The sequence below is a fragment of the Magallana gigas genome, chromosome 3, assembly GCF_963853765.1.
Source record: "Magallana gigas chromosome 3, xbMagGiga1.1, whole genome shotgun sequence".
In the NCBI taxonomy this organism is placed as follows: Eukaryota; Metazoa; Mollusca; class Bivalvia; order Ostreida; family Ostreidae; genus Magallana; species Magallana gigas.
In genome coordinates this window covers 25,164,131-25,185,210 of record NC_088855.1, presented here as the reverse complement: position 1 = coordinate 25,185,210, position 21,080 = coordinate 25,164,131, and the positions used below count along the sequence as shown (strand labels likewise).

Genomic DNA, 21,080 nt, shown 5'->3' with positions numbered 1-21,080 from the left:
ATATCTTAGAAGAAACTTGGGCCTCAACAGTCAGAGATCCAGATGTTCAGAGCTATATCGCAAATGAAGATATCAAGTGGCAATTCATAGTAGAGCTTGCCCCATGGATGGGTGGTTTCTACGAGCGTCTTATTGGAATTGTAAAGAGATGCCTTCGGAAAACAATTGGGAAGCTGTGTCTGACCAACGAACAATTAAGAACTCTTGTAGCAGAGACAGAAGCAGTGGTAAATTCAAGACCATTAGTTTATGTAGGAGATGACATCAACTCCAACATAATTCTTACCCCTGCTCACTTCCTGACACTGAATCCTAAAACTGGTATCCCAGATAGTAATGAAGAAGATACAGAGGATCCCGAGTATTTACCCAACATCAGCAGTGCCGAGAAGTTATTGCAGACATGGAAGAAAGGACAGAAACATTTAGATGCTTTTTGGAAAACTTGGCGCGATGAATATCTGCTAGGTTTACGAGAAAGAACAACATACAGACTAAAAGAAAGAAGAGTCAAGCATAGCGAGGAACCACAGATTGGTGATGTGGTGTTAGTTAAAGATGACCTTCCTCGTGGACGCTGGAAAATAGGACGCCTTTGTGAACTTACAGTAAGCCGAGATGGAGAGATTCGTTCCGGAAAGGTATTGCTACCTAGCAAGAAGACTCTCAATAGACCGTTGAACCTACTCTATCCGATCGAGTGTTCCAAAGATACAGAGACCAAAAACAGTGAGAACCCAGTGGAAAATCAAAGTACCGCAAGTAACAAGAGTATGGCCTATGAAGATCAATCGGTAACCGAATCCAAAAATGATCCTGAGCCGCCGCAAACGAGACCCAAACGAAAAACCGCGCAAGAGGCGAGGGAGAAGATTAAAGACTGGTTAAATTCGTGACGACATTGTTGGTCGTGGGAGTGTTGTGAATACATGTATATATATATCACAATTTCATGTTTATTTCTAATATGGACATAGATGTTAATGTTTACTTTCATGTTTTAATAAGTTTGTTTAATCTCTTAGTAATGTTAATGTATGTCCGTTTTTGTCAGATCAAGGTTTTTTGTTAATGTTTAATCCATTTTCCGTTTTTGTCCGAGTGTTTACTTTTTGTCAATATTGAACGAGAGGAAGTAAGTTTAGCAGAAGACAGTTGGCGAGCAGGAGAGAGAGGAGAAAGGGTTTGAAGGTGTTAAATAGAAATAGAGTATAGTACAGGGAATAAAAGGTATAGTTAGGGAAGGGAAATAAGCATGATAAGTGATAGGGGTTAGATGGGTGGCTTTTACTTTTAGACAGTGCAAGAGAAGAGAGTGTGTTTTGGTGTCAGATTGTGTGAAGTGTGAGCAGAGGTGTATATATGATATGAATGTGTTGTGTGTCAGTTATCTTTAACAATGTGGTAGGCTATTTGTGTGTATTGTTTTCAGTCTAATATTGTGTTGTATTGTTGATTTATTTATATGTGTTTATTAAATGTATAAAAAGGAAAAGGGAGTTTTTATTCCAAGAGTTCAAGAATAGCTCGCCACAAATGCTCGTTAGTTTAAATTGACTCGAACGAGGAACAGTTGTTGATGTTTTATAACACAAACACCAGCCTAGTGATTCGGGATTGAAAATAGTGAATATGGATGCTTACTGGTGGTGGAATCAAAGTCTTATGAAACATTTTTTCGGTAAGTTCTTGTATATAAACACAACAAGTACGCTCTGTTTCCATCGCGTCGTCAGGATGAACTCCTTGATAGTTAACGTAATTTGCAGTTTTATAAACTACACAAAGCAAATTGAAAGTTTGAAGGGGGCTAAACTTATCAAAAATCTTGACAAACAAGAAAAAAGATCTTTTCGTTACGGTTGTGTGTAACTTTGCAAAAAGAGTTGTGGGGGGGGGGGGGGCTAACCCCCCCCCCCAAAGCCCGGGTTCCGACGCCTATGCTTCGCAGTTATGTGTTTTCCTTCATATTTGTAAGTAATTGAGGTCTTTGACAAAATCCATTTTATATAACTTTTTGTAGTAGATAAAATTATGTTGAAAGTACTAGCAAATCTTTGAAAATAGGTCACTGAAGCATTGAAGCGAGGGGCTGTGTCAATATAGTTCGGACCGGAAGTATTTGATAAAGCATCACCCGTTTGATATAGCAAAGGTTTATCACACGGGTAATATACACCACACACAACACTATAATTTAATTCTGGTTGTAACGCGGCATTTGATTGAATAGAAAAAATTAGTTAATTTGGATAACCTGGTTTGCCCGTCACTAGAACACGTCCCAATACATCAACGTCAAAATCGTACTATTCCGCTTGACGTTACGTTTAAATTTTGAACAGATTAATATTGTTTTTAAACGTAAACGCTCTTATTTTGTACAGTAAGTTACAGAAAATTAAATTATAAGAAATAAACTCAATGTCTACTCAAGTTATGCTCGTATAACCTGGGTTAAATCACATTTGCAGAAATGGCAAGAAGTTAAAAAAAGTAAATATAAGTTTTTCATCATGATTTTTTTAAAGATATGTAGTCTCATAACCGAAGCGATGTGTGCATACAAATTTTCATAACGCGCTAACGCGTGTTACTCAACCGCTGCTGTTATGAGACTGTATCTTTCAAAAAATCATGATTCAATGCTATTATAATAATCATCTCTGATATTGCAAACTATTGTCACGAATGGTTCGCCATAAACATGACCGGAATGTAAAACACGGGGAAGATCTAATATATAGTAGGTTTTCCGTGGTGGTTATCTGGCTATAAAAAGGGGGGGGGGGCACTAAATAGCCGGCTTTCCGTGGGGGGAGATCTGCTGTATAGTCATTTTTCCGGGAGGAAAAACGGCTATATAGCCCTCTTTTCGGGGGTGTGAAGATTTTTATAGGGGGCTTTATTGAACAGAAATGTCACAGTTGAAATGCAAACTTGACCCCTTTCCTAATTGCGTTACCGAAAATTCTACGTGTACATTCTTTTCGAACACGAATATTGTTGACAATAGCCACTGGTTTACGATCATCAATGGCTACTTATACCGGCCGATACTATATGTAATATATACCGTTTTGAAAACTTGAAAAAATGACAACATGCAGAGAGAGAGAGAGAGAGAGAGGGGTTTCAATTATAGTACCGTTTTTCTAATTTTAGACCACTCATCACAATATTTGGTCCCAACCTCCATGCATATTTATGATTATTATACTTTCATGTAAAATACTAAAGTCTTATTCGATTAGACGCAGTTTATAATCCGTTCTATTATCCTCAGCGTTAGCAACATGCTTGGCAACGGGTAACGCAACGAATTGTTGTATGCGCATAAATCATGCGCATACCTTTCGCCGTAGACTTCGCATACGTTTCGCTTTAGCAATTACAAGTTTTCAAAAATATTTCTCTCTACTTCCACACGTGAATGCATGGTTATGACGTCCATGAATTCCTCTACCAAATTGTGAAATTCGTGGCCCCTGGGTCAGGGGCTCAGGACCTTGGGTGGGCCCAATATGTACATGTACATGCAGTAAAGTGTATTAAATCTTAGAAGATATTCTTCTCTATTCCCAAATACCCAGTATATTTGTTAAAATCTAAATGCATGGTTTAGATGTGACATTCGTGAACCCTGGGACAGGGGTTTAGGCCCTAAGGCAGGGCCAATATAGCCATATAGTGAGAATGTATTAAATCTTAGAACATTTCCTTCTTTACTCCCGCACATGTGGGAAAAGAACTGAATGAATGGTTATGATCTCCACGAACTCCTCTCCTAAATAGTAAAATCCATTGCCCCTGGATTAGGTGCTCAAGATGGGGGGCAAAATGGATACTGCAAGTCGTTCTAATTCCACGGTGTTAAAATTTCACGATTTCTAATTAAAGGGACTTGGACACGATTAAAGATCAAAAAATTTATTTTTACTTTTTATATATAAAATGGTTTAGTATTGCATTTTAAATGATGGACCAAATATTGAATGCTTAAGTCAAGTTACAAGCAAGATACGGAGGTAAGAATTGGTTGTTATGTAAACAAAGCTCGAGTCTTATAGTTGTTTACAAAAAATGTAATGTAGAGAATTACCATTTCTTTGACAAAATGACATGTAAAAACAATTTAAACTAATCCAGTATCTTCATAAATACCATTATCAACAAAAGAAAGATACATTTGATTGAAACTTGCACCGACACAACACATATGTAAAAATGTAAAAATGACAACATTCTGGCTTTTTTTACAAAACAAAGAATTATGAACTCTGTATCTTGCTTATAACCTAATATTTGACTTTCAAATTTTGACGAAGCATTATAAACTTCTATATCTATCAGTATAAACATCGAAAATGGAAAAATAGAATTTGAAAATTTTAAGTCAAATCGTGTCCAAGTCCCTTTAAGTACCAATCGCAATGTATTTAATTTCACGCTGCTAGAAAATCAATTGATCAGAATATAAGCATTAAAACGTTTTTCAAAACTAATGGCAGTATTCACGATGGGTTTAATTTTGCGGGAAAATGATGAATCGCGAATATAGTGAAATAAAAACCATTGCGATTATTTGCCAATCTACAGTATATAGTGTTTATGCATATAATGTTTTAAAAGTATCCTCTTTTCTCCCACACACCTGTAAGGAAAACTGAATTCATAGATTCATTATTTCGTAGACCAGGAAGCCCTCTACCAAAATTATAAATTTCATGTCCCCCGAGGTAGTGGTTCCGCTTCTAGGGCGGATCCAAACTATTGATATAGTGTCATTGCATTTAAAGTTTAACAAATCGTCGTCTTTACTCCTGTTGATACTGAATAAAAATGACTACATATAAAAAAGAAAATTAAACCTTTTATCAAAATTTTAATTTTCACGTCTCCCAATGTAGGGTTTTAATCTAGGGCGGGGTCAAAACACTCATATAGTGTATAGATTAGGGGTGAGGCCAAAATGGCCATTTAGTGTTGATGTATATAATGTTTAAAAAACGTCTAGTTTTAGAATAAAAACTGACTGCATATAAAGAATGTTTAATATAATGTAATTAAAAAGAGATGTTTGATCAAAAGAGTTGTGGAAGTATTTTATCATTTGAAATAAAAAAAGTTTTTGAACAAATAGACTTGTTAATAGTAAAGTAATACATTGTAATTGGCTAACCAAAATTACTGATAAGCAGACCACATGTAAAGTGATTTTGGTGTATATGCCAGATTGTTATGAATATGATATATGGTTATTGTCTTGAAATATAAGCTATAATAAACGTGACACAGGGCGAGGCTTACCTCTTCATGCTTTCGACCGGAGCCCAAATATCGCTTATATTTCTAGCTTTTTTTAAATTTACGTATAAAAAATTTGCTGATCATATGAGGAAAATGGAGTCCCCCCTCCCCTTGGGAGCATGTAATAAATGGAAGTGAAAATAAAAATACCATTGAGCAGCTAAAGGCATACTACCCACTCCCCATTTCTCACTCCGGATAAGAAGGTTTTTTTAAAGCTGCCACGCCCCCTTTTGAAAACGTTCTTGGAAATTACCGAAAATGAAGTGAATAAAATAAATGTGAGCATTCATCCAAATGAGAGCAAGTACAACTGTTTCCTATTTCTGAAGAATGTTCGCATTCGTTAGATCTGCAAGATTTTGAGAAAATTTTGGTGTGTGTGTATATATATATATATATATATATATATATATATATATATATATATATATATATATATATATATATATATATATATATATATATATATATATATATATAGAGGATATCTATATTGTGTGATTTTATATTTGCTTTATATATATATATATATATATATATATATATATATATATATATATATATATATATATATATATATATATATATATATATATATATATATATATATATATAGAGGATATCTATATTGTGTGATTTTATATTTGCTTTATCCAACAAGTTGAAATGGTGTATATATTCGCGAGGCTTGCTAGCGCGCGTTACTCAATTTGTATGCACACACCGCTGCAGTTATGAGACTATATCTTTCAAAAAATAATGATTCAATGCTTACGTATGAGAGATTTGGCACTATCTGTCACTGACTTTTCCAGAGAGTTGAAGTAAATTTTGACCCACAATTCATAGTACCAATGGTTTCCAACCTCACGTTCTCGCGAGAATCAAAGTACATATCAGACGTGTAATTTTAAGAACATCATGCTTTTTAAATAAATTAAACAGTATACTTCGCGTACTTTTATTTCTCAGGGGACTTTTAATTCTAAGAGTCAGACGAAACTAAACCAACGTGAACTTTGACGTCACAATAAGGGGAATTTACTCTAACTGAAGTTATTGTAAATCTGCTGAAATTCCTCTCAAAATCTTACAAAGCTAAAGAATGAGGACATTTCTTCAGATATAGACAACAGTTGTACATGTAACTTGCACTCATTTGGATGAATGCTAACATTTCTTTTATTCACAATAATTACGGTAACGTTAATTTCCAGGAACGTACACATAGCATCGGTTTTTTTAAAGGGGTTGGGTGGGTGGATGGCAGCCTCATCCAAAAAATCTTTCCAAGCAAACAGAAAAAAAAAATAATTCTCAAAATCATGAAAGAAAATTCTAATACTCAGCTCTTTGGCAGTTCAATGGTTTCTTTATTTTCACTTCCATTTATTACATGCTCCCAATCCCATAGTGGGGGGGGGGGGGGGCAATTCCATTTTCTTTTTTTAATATGATAAGCAAAATTTTTAAGCGTAAATTAAAAAAGAAAAATTAAAAATTATTTTTATTTAAAGAGGAGATAGAGTGCAATGCACATTTATATTAAAATCTTTATCATTCAACAACATTACATGTGTATATCTGAGTTGAACTATTGTTCTACTTATAAATAAATGAATAACAAATCTTATAAAATATAAATAATTAATGTAAATTTACTGGAAAAATAGGTATGTTTTATTTTCTTTTGCAATCAAATTTATTAACGTTGTAAAGATTGATTTATCATCATTCATTGTTTGATCACATGCTGCGGTCGCCCCAACGGTCGCACCGTAAAACATATTAATTAAATGACGTCAAGATACATTGCTATGGCAAAAGTCTTCGTATTTTTTGATTGACCGTCATATTTCCCATTTTACAAAAAAATCCATAAAGACTAAATATATGAATGGTAAATGACCTCGAATGCCACCTCTTCTCAGATTTCAATAGCAAAATCCTTATGACGAGGTTTTCTTTTTACTCACCCAATAAGATTCCATTGTGATGATACCGTGGTGGTTCCGTCCAAATCACAGATATTTCTGTGTAGGAAATTCCTGTCGAGTTAACTGAGGGAGGTCCACCATCAGGAGCTAAAATCATTTTAAAAATGAGAAAAAGAAAAGAAACCGAGTGAGTAAAGATTTTGACTTGCCCACCACCCCTCTCCTTCCAATGTAAGAAGTTACCATCTTCATCCGTTCGGCAGGTTACAGACACATCTGTGTCGTTGCCACTGGCGGTGTATGAATGCATAGTAAGCGTATACTCCGCGTATTTCCCGATCTTGTAATACGTGTAGTTCTCCACATACACACTTCCTGTGTCAACATGCTGGAGACAAAAAAAAATTATGATAAAGAAGGAATAAGTGAATAAAGTGATAACGTCAGCACTGCGATTGATAAGTGTAAAGCCGTGCTTAGTTTAAATGTCGGCTGATATATCAAATTAGACAAGAAATCATATTGACGCAAGCGTCAAATGGGCCGCAAAAAATATAATTGTTTTATGAATCATTGGTTGTTTACATAAACATACACCACAAAGAAGAAAATAAGAGTTGGTTGTACAGGGTACCTGCAGCCCAGCCGATGTGAATATATGTTAAAGAATTTATTTACCAAAATTTAATGCAAAAAACTGCATCGAAATCGGTGCAAAAATAACGGAGTTACGCCTCTTCAAAGTGGCTATTTTTACCTGCTTTGGGAAATTTAATCAAGAGAAAACAGAATTAGGCGATAACGAGGCTTCAGCGGAAGTGACGTCACGAGGTCAACACGAGGGAAATTTCCTTACAAAGCTATACAAATTAAATTCGATTTTTCAGCCAAATTGATTGTTATAGGTCTGATGTTTTGACGTATCTTGTTAATTTAAGTATTGTAGATCTAGAAATTTGTATCCGTTATTATTTTATTACAATCAGATTTCTTTTTAAAGGATTTTAAAATGTGTTATTCTCGTCGCCTTTTTACCGATGAATACGATATCTTAAAACGCTTACATGGGCAAATTTATGTTCATTATTCATTTTATTGATTACATAATATCCTTTCACACACGAGTGATCCGAGATAATGACACAGGTAAACAGGTAAACTAACGAAGCCACTGTTCCAGACACACGTGTATCTGGGGTATGTATACACAAGATACACGAGTCTGGTGAACAAAGAGAAGGTTTCACACCTCTAGACTGGTGAATTGATTTGTGTATAATTAGCTACTCAATTGTTAAAAGATAAAACAAAAAACTTAAATAGACTGTGTAAAATCAAGCATTCGTCAGCTACAACATGTGTATAGTCCGTCAATCAGTGATTAAAGAATCATGCATGCATGATACTATTAAATTGTAAAACTAATGTTCGAAGTAAATGCCTTTATTGTTACTTATCTTATCACTTAAATAATGACCAAATTTACAATTCAGCAATTGAAACCTTTTTTATGTGATCAAATAATTATTTCGGATTTATAATTTCTTATTTAATAAAGTGCAACTTTCTTTCGAGCGCTATGGTTTGCAATTAAACGCTTTATAACTCCGTTTAGCTTAAATTGTAATACTGACAACGAATCATTATGAAATCTAAATAAACTGGAACATTTTGACAAAGGATGTAAATAAATGTAAAATTAAATTCCATTATCGTATTTTTATAAAAGAATACGAGACAAACTTAATCATGCATGCAGCCATCTTGGACTTTCGCCTTGATCCGTTTATAATCCCGTGTTTATTTGTTAAAGAATGCATACTATTTTGATTGTTATTGGTCCGACATCAATATTATTGAATAATCGGGCGACATCATTTGTAATGTTATGCCTTATACGAGGAATAGACCCCGAGTTACCTTTTACGAAATATCATTATGTATTATCAATATTATTAATCAGTTAATAATGTCACTGAGAAATCATTCGAAAGAATGACAATATTAACAAAATATGTTTCTTATAACAATAATGCGTTGATTAATTGTCATTTTGCTACATATGGTGTACATTTATATGTAAAATGTGTTACACATTTGACGAAATTCATGAAGCAAACAATTGTCCGAATTCGGCATTTTTGTTCTATAAAATACGGTTTAAACTCAAACGACAGTATAATTAGTCATCCAGGGTTGATAAGGAAATAAAATACCAGAAAAAAATGTTCATATATCGATAAAACAATGCAAGAAAACGAACAGTTTTTATACGATATTCCTGTTTCTCATACAGCGGCGTTGACCCCGTGACGTCACAGTTCATCTCGCGCCAAATCGGCTTGATTCAAAACTCGTTCAGGTGTGAAATCGGGTTTTCCCCAAATATCTTGAAAACTACTTATGCGATCGCTGTAAAATTTTCAGGATGATGTTTTTACACATATCAAAAATTGACCGGCACTGCAGGTACCCTTTAATGGTAAATTTTAATATATTTTCAGCAACTTGTTGTGAAGTTTAACATTTTACTATTATCATAAAGAATCGAGTTCGTTACTGTAAGCATATCTAACGGTAATTGTATGATCATTGCCATAGTATGAACTGATGAAGTAATGGAGTTCTAACACATTGATTTGTACATTACTCTAATACAAAGTTCAATTCATCATTTTTCTCTTGGAGATTATGTATTGCAAATCGTTGCATTGTATTGAATGAAAACTTAATGCTTTCAAGGGACCACGTGATAAAATAGAAATGGATTACTTTGTAGTTCATATTTTCCAGTCAATTCAAATGTTCATTTCTGTCATATTTTTGCGTAACTAATTGATATGGATGTCATGATTCTACCACATTTTACATGGAAATATGATAAATACACACACAAAGTCATTTTACTTGACACGGCACATAGAAATTCAAATATATCACTTACATATAATTTAATGACATTTCAGGTCTTTAGTATGTCCCCGCATACCGATCCCGATGCTTTTTTTTGAAAAGAATGAAGAACTCCGAAATTTTCCGAACAGATTATAGTATCAATAAAAACGCGCCAAACACAACAATCCACTAAGTATGACCTATTTTTCATTTACGAGTAAAACAAAAACTGTGTGATATTTTTTAAAAGGCATAACACATATTTCTACATGCAAATTAACTATTAATTCATAAAAATAAGCATAATATTAATTCTATTAAAAAAGAACTATCCCGCAGAAACGCAGTAACAATATCTAAATGCATATCAAATAACGGACCGCCTTCCGGCGCCTCGTTAAGCTGACATGAATTCAGAAAAGTACTGTAAACCAACTTTTATTCGCGACGACATTATTTCGCGATTTACTGGGCACAAACTAGTTTGCAACGACTAATTTTCGCGAGTAAGCCTTATAAAGACATGCGCTGTTATAACAGCTATACGAAAAGGGCTGGTTCGCGACGAGAAATATTCGCGTCGACGATTCTCTCGCCGAGCTCGCGAAGCTCGCGAAAATTTCTCGCTCGTGAATAAAAGTAGGACAGTATTCGGTTGCCAAGTTATTTTCGACCGTTCCCCTACTGTTAATGTGCTATATTTAAATATACCGAGTATTTTCTCCTTTATTTCTTACATTTCTTTAGAAACCGATTGTATTTCACAGCTCTGTAGAAACTGACAGGACTGAAATCTATAGGGTTTATCAATCTGTCAAAATCTTCAGCAACCTAATAAAAATCATGGACTGCACTAAATTATCATGACGATGTCAGATTCAAATTCCCATATAAGACGACTTGGTTATTTCTTTTATCTAACGTTCTGATGTACATGTACATGCATTAACAATAATTAAGTTACTTTTACTTACTCTTTATGATCATTTTATTATTTTTTTTCAAACAGACATGGCAATTATATAAACAAGATTTTTAATGCTTCATGCGGCCTAGTACACGTACACGTACCCTTACACGTTTGAAATCTCAAACTCTCTACCTAAAGGACAATTTCTATGGAACACCTCAACTATCTTCATAATATGATGATACTTTAGCATTACATACTGCTACTTTAACATTGCATGCTGATACTTTAACACTACATGCTGACACTTTAACATTACATGCTGATATTTCATAAAATGATGGTATTTCAGTATGCGGTGGTTCTAAATTAGCTATAAGCACCGGATCGTGATTCCGTATTACAAAGAAAGTATAGGACTGAAGTCAAGCTACACAACCATTCAAACAAGCTACATACTGTGGTTTCATTAATATTCAAGGGCATCAATTTTCGTGGATAAAGTGAAAATCACAGTTTCAAAGATACGTAAATTCGTGGCCAATGACCCTATCAATACAAAATGTCAATAAAATTTGAACTTAAATAAACATTTAATTTCGTGGATCATCTAAACAACGAAATCCGCGAAAATTGGTATTCAACGAATATTGGTGAAATCACAGTATATTACTTCCTTTATTTCCTTATGTAAAACTGTACACTATTCGATCCCAATTGGTTATTATTAAAATCTTTATTGCAAAAACTAGAGCTTGTGCCACTCAGGTGAAACTGGATTCTGGAGGGAATTTGGGCACGGTCACCTTTATTATATTTGTAGAAACATCTCTGTGTCAAACGACTCCCTAGTTTTCCTTGTTTAGGCGCCTTCAAATTCGATGACAATTTTATCAGTACGTTTTATGTCGTATGTTGGTTGTTTAATCCTGCCAGCGGGCGCCTTCAATTGGTGCTTGTTTTACCACTGTTTAGCCAGGCCTATTGGATTTGGCGCTTCTACGCCATTAAACAGGGACTTTTCTGTTTAAGGGACTTTTAAGCGAATCAGAGTACGAGTCACTACGAGCTATCATCCAGTAGATCCCAATGAACGCACATAGTATTATTTATTGGGAGGATGCGCAGCCCTACCAGGCTACCACTCAATATCGACAAATAAATAAAAATGCGGGGTGGGGTGGGGGTCCGTAGCCCCGTATTTTAAAATAGTTGATCTATTAACTTACATATGATCGAATTTCCATATTTACACATGTGTTTTCACCTTGTTTAAAAAATATGAAATGGTCAGTTCGTATAAACTTTTTTTATATTATGTCAGTTTCCACAAAAAGCGTGTTGGTTAAAAAGAGAGTAATTAAAATGAGTTTGGTTTCATAAAGCAATTGCAGTCCTTATATGGCTTAATTTCAGTAGCTTAGCGCATCTGCCAAAATACATATAAAAAAAACTGCTGGCACTGAAGAAGTACAGAGTACAGCTCATAAGAGAGGATCTCCACTGAATAAAAATAATATTGGAACATACATTTTGTTTGGGTGGAATGTATTTAGGCATATGACAACCACACATGCAGCTTATAAGATCATAATATATGATAATATATTATATGATGTTACAATATCAGCATGTAATGTTGAAGTATCAGCACGTTATGTTAAAGTACCATCATGTTATGTTAAAGTACCAGCACGTAATGTTAAAGTTCCATCATGTAATGTTAAAGTACCATCATGTAATGTTAAAGTATATATAGAATATCACACTGTTGTTTTGATCTCGGCCCTGGTATCAGCCCGAGCGGTTGGTATCGGCCCAAGCCCGAAGGGCGCGGGCCGATACCATCCGAGGGCTGATACCAGGGACGAGATCAAAACAACAGTGTGATGTTGTTTATATCATATATCTAAAATCAAAGACTTTTATTCAAATTCAAATTCCAAATACGGAATATAATTTATTATGAAGAAGCTATAGATTTTTTTTCGGATTTATGAAACTCGTTCGTTTTAATTTTTTTTTGTATGTGTTAAGAACTGTATGAGTTGTCGGACTTCGTTGACAAACTAAATATATAGTAGAAGAGAGTCTATCGTCTGAAATGAAGCACTATCTATTATCGAGAGAGAAACTTCCATCCTTCGCAAAGTCGTAATGATTCAAATTCCTTCACTGGGATTTCGTAAGTTTCCTGTCAGATTCCATTCTTTTAGACCTATAGGGCCTAGCAAGTTGTTTGAGAACGTTCATAAGCGCGTCCATTACTTTAAACACTTAATTTTTACAGTCTAATCTCTGGTTTTCTAAGATTAAGTCTCGTTCCATCCTTCTCTATATCCTCCATAATTTAAATGTTGAGATATTTAATATTGCGTGCTATTGTTCTGAATACACAATCGTTTTGTAGGTTACCTCCCTTTACTTAGATACATATCACTCTTTGGCGCTATTTTTGAATTATTATTTTTCAATTTTCAGCAAAAAATAAAAATATTCAGACGTGTATGGTGATGCTTTGTATTATTTATTTGTTATTCTATCGTTATTTTACAAACTAGTCTTGATTTAAAGCAAAGATATTTGGGAATTAGCGATTTTAAATTTGAGGGCAATACACCCCCTTGACGACGGGCTGAGACAGAGAAATATCAGCCCCGAGGGCGCCTATGATACAGCCCTAGCTTCCAGTTGCTGTCTCACCTAGTCCAAAACACGTGTATCAGGGCTGATACACTACTAGGTATATGATATCAGTATGTAATGTTAAAGTACCATCATCAGCTGATCATGTAATGTTGAAGTATCAGCACGTAATGTTAAAGTACCATCATGTAATGTTGAAGTATCAGCATGTGATGTTGTAGTATCAGCATGTTATGTTAAAATAACATCATATTATGAAGATTATCTACATAAGACAGCTTAGGCGTTCAATATATTTCACTTCTGGGGAGATTGGTTGGCGGGGTATTAAACGGGAGAAGTGGCTAAAGTTTCCTTGGTGTTTTTTTTTTAACCTAACTTTGATGTTACATATTTACTATTAAATTTTAGGCGAAAAGTCTTACTGGAATATTTTCTACTCGGATGTTATCGGTTCTCTGTAGATTTAGGTGATATCCGTTTACAGTAAATATTCCACTAGCAGGAAGGGTCCAAGAAAACATCAGCGTTGTGGAGTTCAAGGATGCACAGCTTAGGTTTGTAGGTTCATCTGCCATGAGAATAATGAAACAGATTATTGATGTAGATATGATTTCCATTACCTCCATAACCATCCAATCTCTCTCTCTCTCTCTCTCTCTCTCTCTCTCTCTCTCTCTCTCTCTCTCTCTCTCTCTCTCTCTCTCTCTCTCATTTGACATAATGAACAATTCCAAGCACAAGAAAGTATCGTTAATCATAAGATTTGAAAACGATGATCCACCTCCATGTCAAAATAATAATATATTTTTTTTTATAAAATGTCTTTATTTCATGTAAAATAAAACCCCCAAAAACATTCCCATGTGAGAAAGTACTTTTAAAAATGACCACTTTTATTCTTAAAGGTCATATGAAACGATTCTTAACACTTAGTCTATGATTTTCTTTCATAAATACAAAGCTTTGTATAAACGAATGTTAAAATACGTTTAGTAAGATTTTTCTGCCTTTGCATTACTGAGAAATTACCGTGAAAACTCAGCACCTGTAAAAAATTGTTCCCCGCTTATCGTTCTTGATTTATAAATTTGTGGATTTATGACGTCACACAGACCCTCCGATGTAAACAACGCTTTAGACCTAGTGTAATTTTACAGTAGTTTATTGATTTAATTTTAGCTATGTTTGCATATATGAACGTGTGTTTCTTTTCAGATGAGATCATCTGATTTCGTAGTACAGATGGTTTTGTTTTTATTGGTCGTTAATAAACAAAACTATCAGATTTTCAATATCATGATGAATATCCCGTACTGCAGTAAAAAATGGTCCATCATTAATAAATTGTCCTAAAATATTTAAAACAGAAACACACTTTTCTTCGATACATATAATAATTGAGCTTTACTTAAAGAGAATTAAAGCATTTTAATTCATTTACATGTTATTTATTTCGTCACATAGAAAGTAAAAGGCAGGCAAATGAAATAGTTTGAGCAAGAGGCATTGTGTATTGTTTTTATTTAAAAGCGGCTATAAAATACCGCTATGATGTTCTTAAATCTTATTTGAGAATTAGATCTATTGATAAATTCTAATTAATCTGGCCTATACATTTCAGACATACGGATATGTAGAAATATCTTTAGACAATACTTTGTGTACACGTGTTTTAACGTTTTATAAAATCAGATCGCGGAAATATGGAATAAGGATTAGAAATATACCGGTAGAATAAATCGGTTGCTTGATTGAAATAAATGTGAATCAATAGTGTAGAAAATCAACAGATTTTGAAGAGAGGGAGATAGAAGGTACATGTATCCGCGAGTAAACACCGCACATAAGTATACACGTTGTAAAATCAAAACACCGCACATACTACATGTATTATAGCACACGTTTCAAAATCAACACATTTGAGGCTCTTCGACTAAAAGTAATTAAATTGAATGGTTATATATTTGTCAACTTGAAAACGAAACCAAAAAATTAACAATGAAGCGAATGAGGCAGCATGTTGCCTTGTAAGCTGTTTAGAACAAAATCATAATGAGTTGCAAATGGGTAAAAACGATGGGTTGATCCTTGAATGTGACAATTTCGTTAAATGTAATTGAAACAAAGCATACATAGATGCATATACATGTATTTGCATGTAGGTCCATAACGAAAATCACTCATTCTCGAGTCTCCGAACTGAATAAGCACACGCTGTCAAATGAAAAAAAAACCGCATACGATTTAATTTCTTGAGAGAAAATATACTGCCGTTGTTGAGTACTGTATGATTATTATAATATATAAGTTTTAATATAAAATAATACCTTTTTCCTTTTAATATACTGCAAAATGATATGGATATTTGTATTCACTACAGAGCTTTATAAGGCAATTGGGTCTTACTGACGTCATAAGTATGGGAGATAAGCCGACTAGGTCGATGATCCTTTTCCCGATTGAGAAATTTTGATGGACTGTGGCGCTGATATTTTGCATAAAATATCCAAAAAACATTGTAAGTCATATTAAATAGGCACTTATGAACTCATTCCCGTATATAAGTCAATATGGTCAGAATATCGTTTCATATGACCTTTAAAAGAGGAGTTATGTTCTTTAGCTGCAGGTCTGGGTTTGTTATTTCTGCAGATATGTAGCTCCCGGTATGAAAAAATTCGGATGGACGACCTGGTGGCTATATTTCTTTATGTGTTAAAAAGTTGCAATTTATAAACGGCGTACGAAAACTTGTGCTTGTTTTGATCAATCTAAGTTATTTCCGAACACATTTTGTACAAATCGATTCTAACCCCCCCCCCCCTTTCCCCTCCCCCGTACAATTTACTACAGATATCGTCACTTTACCTTCCTCTGAAATTCAAAGTGTAGTTTGTTTACATGTAGAACTGTCAATTCTCAATCTGCACGTGAATTCAACATACATTGTACTTCATTTTCCAAAGTTGGTTAGCATGTTTACAAAAAAGCCCGAGCAAAGACAAGCAAAGTGATGACATCAGTAGAAAATTGTCTGAAAATTTTAATGGTGTTAATTATTTTTCACAAAATTTGTGAGAAAATAAGGTTAATAAGTACAAAACTAGCGGAAGTTTTGTGCGCCATAAATTGCAACTTTTAACACTAAAAGGAATGTAGCTGAAAACATTAAATCCCAGATTGTCCATCCGAAATTTTTCAAACCAGGAGCTACAGACCTGCAGCTATTATGTTCCTGTAATGGATATGGTTAAAAAAATGTTGTTTTGTACGTAGAGCCTAGAGTGAACATAACGCGTAACAAAGTTGCATATCAATTGCTTGTACATTTCTATACCCCTTTTTCCCAAAATATCTGCGTTATTTACAGTAAAATTATTTAAAAAGCCTTTGTGTTTTCCTGGACAATGTTTTCAATAATTCATTTTTTTAAGTTGTATCTTTAAGTGGGTAACAATTTACCAATTTTTGGAAAGGACTGTATATGGTTTGGGCCTAAAATGGCCCCCTAAAATGTACATTGTCATTTTACTGTAATTCTTTGTTTTATTTGCACACATATACATTTGAAGTTTCTTCATAATTTTCATTTTGATTTTAGTGCCCACAATTTAAAAATATGACATCATAAAGTTGACCTTTTCCCGCCATTTTCTCATTTTTAGCATAAAAAGGCTTGTTTTGAGGCAGTTTTTCTTTAAGGAAACATTGAGCGACTGCTTGAACAAACAAAATATTTTCACCAAAAATGTATCTCTCCAATACTTATAAGTGACAAAAAGTTCGTTCTTGTTCAAAGAGTCGCTCTATATTTCCCATTCGAAAAAAGACAAGAAAAATGTCAATTTTTGATTGATTTTGATTAAATTATAAAAATAGCGTCACTTCTGACGTCATATACTGCCAGTGAGTGCAGATAAATCAAATAAATAGGTGAAAAACATATTTCATGTCAACTCTTTTTTAAAATAACACAACAAATTAATGTACCTGAATCATTTTAAAAATAGCGAATTTTGGGGGCCAAATTTGACTAATATCGTATATAGTTCTTTGGATTAGGCATTTCGCTACAAGGAGCATTATAAAAATGAATAAATAAATACAATAAAACATAGCAATCAAAACTGTCAACTAAACAGTTTTAATTTCTCTGTTTTATTAAATTTGATATGATGTTGTTTATTTGTATTGCAAGCACGCAAACGAAAAAAAAATTCATTGAAAAAGTATTCCAAAAAATTAATAAGCTAAAACATGTTATTTAAATTTCAATTTTTATGACAGAGAATTTTAATCAATTAAAAAATTATACTAAAATTGTGAACGCTGAAAGTGGGATTGGGATATGAAATTAGATAACTATGTTCAAATCATACTCACAAAGCGCGCCTGTCAAACTGAGGACTGCTAGTGCCACCAAGAACACGATTCTTATCCTCAGAATCATTATCGTTCACCAAACAAAATGTTGCTTAAATGAAATAAAGCAAACTAGAAAGAACTTGTGAAGTTCTTTTCCCCTATTCAACAATCACATCATGGTGTGCATGAAATCAAACTAATTCACAATAGTCAAACTGATGAAAGTTCGCTCTAAATAGACTAAATCTGGACCCACATTTGACAGGGGTGAAAGGTTCGATCAGCTAATCCCAAGATTATACCAAGTTCGCGTGAAACCTTTTGTATTAATAACATGTTCGGGCGATTAATGAATATGATTATATCAAAGTACTTTGGCATTTAACTACGTACATATAAATAAGTAAGTCACTATCTTGATTACGAATATTGCTTCCAAGGCAAAGTGCAGAAACAGCGGCTGAACACTTTTCTCTATTTTAGTTTATAATTTAATATGAAGAGTTTGTAATGTGGAGGGGAATAGAGGCATTATATTAGCTATTATTCGTTTCAGTTTTCGTCCATCATCTACCTTTTCATCCGAATTTAATTCATGCATTCTATCGTAGGAAATAAAACCCATTTATGTCAATTTTGTAATTCACTTACTGAAAAAAAACTGTAAGCACTTTTTATGTGTAATAAATTCGTTTACTAGTATCTTTTTTGTCTGTCCTTCTTTATATTAAAACAATTGGATGTTAGAGAACATCAAAGTTCTGACATTACTGAAAGACGGGGTTGAATTTGTAATTGTCCACGTTTTCCTCGAATATACTTCCAAAAAGGACGAGTTTAATTAGGTTTTCAATCTATGTTAAAACCCAGCTTTTTCCAATTGCCTGATACTTTTTCTGAAGAAGATGGGTGTAAAATGCCTATATGAAGAGAGATACATGTTCTGCACACGGTAAATTAAAAATTAAAAACTTAACAACCGTGCATTATCTCTGAATTCATATGTCTAATATTGGTGTAAGATATTTACCGATTTGAGAAAGATCAGCTAAGTATCTGATGATAGACATTAAGATATTGATGAAGAATTTTTTAAAAATCATGAATGTGACTGGTTTTGTCCGTTATAAAGTATTGAAAAAAGAGTAAACTTATGTCTCATAACATTAAAAAAAATTACGTTCTTAGATCAATAAGATTGTATATATTGTTTGATGTATTGGTCATCCAAAATGTTTAATCTATATAGATTTTGCTCACAATGCACTGTTCAAAATTTAAATCCAGTTTAATTAACTAAAGAGTCAATGAACGAGAAGGCAAATTCAGACTTGTTTTTATTTTTTATGTACAAAATTCCATTAGAGATGAACAGCAGTCATACCGCAAGCCAATGAAACACCTATTCAATACATATATGTAAGACAGCTATGTATAACCCGTCCAGATTTTAACTTTGGCTCGGGCATGAAGTTTGGTAGTATTCAGGTGATAGATTGTTAAAATAAAACTCACATCTTTTCAAAAATGGCACATTGCGTTTGGGAACCTTACTTTCGATTCGATCGACCTACAACCTTTTCTATTGTTTAATGAGCTCGTCCACCAGCTGAATCGTCAACGGCGTTGTGCATTCAGTTACGTAACTCATCCAACGAATCTTTACAAATATTGGATCCGAGCAAGAATATTTTGATCAATAAAACTATTTGTTTATTTTCTTTATAGGATTTGGTTTATACATAGAGGACTTAAAAAGATTTATTGCCTGTTTTTATAATATATATTTACTGAAATGCATGAAAACTTTCTGCACTATTTTCTTACGCATAGACTCATTTCATGTGTTCTACGCGTGCCTTCCGGTTGACAGTAAACTAATAGACGGGGTCACGTGACCCCGTCTAAAAATGTTTCAGCATGCAACATCGTCACAGTCTAAGTAAATTGCTTATCAGAACATCGGTGTGTTTGGGTTTGTTTGCACCGGGGATAGGCTGTGGGTGGAATGGGTGGTGGGGGGGGGGGGGGGGTGTAAATGAATCCAGTCGTATATGCTATGAGGAAAATGAGGGAGAATAGTTAAAAACAAGATCCCATTGACAGTCTCTACGGAAGCATATTAGTGCCACATATGCACTTCATATTTTTAAATTTTTAACACTTAAATCTGTAAATTTTACACTATAATCAGAAAATTTCACACTTTAATCATTAAAATTCACACATTAATCTGTAAATTTTACACTTTAATCTGTAAAATTCACTCTGAAATTGTAAAATTCACACTTAAATCTGTAAAATTCACTCTTTTATATGTTAATTTTACACTTTAAAGTGTAAAATTCACACCACACTTTAAAGTGTAAAATTTACACTTTAATCTGTAAATTATGAACTTTAATCTCTAAACTTCACACTTTAAAAGTGTACAATTCACACTTTAAAGTGTAAAATTCACACTTTAATCTGTAAAATTTACACTTTTATCTGTCAAACTCACACTTGAAAGTGTAAAGTTTACACTTGAAAGTGTAAAGTTTACACTTTAATCTCCAAAATTGACACTTTTATCTGTAAAATTCACACGTTCCGAATGTAAATTTATATGTCCAAGTGTAGTATGTATAACATGGTTTTTGGGTGAAGATAAACTCGAACAACAGTGCCCAGCCAAGCGTATAGCGAACCAAAACAAAACAAAAGTGTACTGTGAACCTTCTTTGTGTAGTTTTTGTGTATCATATGTATGTATAAACTCGAGCAACAACCAAAACGAAAACGATCGGAATTCCGCTCCTCTGACTCTGAACCGTCACCAAGCACAACTCACTTGCACAAAAAACGAAAGAACATATGAACATAACCCCAGCCATGTCACTGCACGGATCCATGCAGGACCCCAACCAAGTTCCTCAGGGCTCCTTTACACCAATGTCACCCTACCATCCACACCTCGCCCACATGGTACATCCCGGGACATTTCTGTCCTCTCCACCAAACACAAACGG

At 33.8% G+C, this 21,080-nt stretch overlaps 1 protein-coding gene across 2 annotated transcripts in view; it reads right to left on the bottom strand.

Moving 5' to 3' along the window:
• Positions 1-21,080, bottom strand: part of LOC105345747 (uncharacterized) — a 42,937-nt gene that overhangs the window by 12,105 nt on the left and 9,752 nt on the right. The window contains exons 1-4 of one of the 2 annotated variants that reach the window (XM_034482447.2): positions 18,088-18,228; positions 14,127-14,272; positions 7,494-7,638; positions 7,290-7,397 (exon numbers count right to left, since the gene is read on the bottom strand). In XM_034482447.2, coding sequence (XP_034338338.2) covers positions 7,290-7,397; positions 7,494-7,638; positions 14,127-14,272; positions 18,088-18,154 — 466 coding nt within the window. In that variant the 5' untranslated portion in view covers positions 18,155-18,228. Of the gene's footprint in view, positions 1-7,289; positions 7,398-7,493; positions 7,639-14,126; positions 14,273-18,087; positions 18,229-21,080 lie in introns of those variants that run through there. The other variant, XM_066079063.1, reaches the window with a different exon arrangement.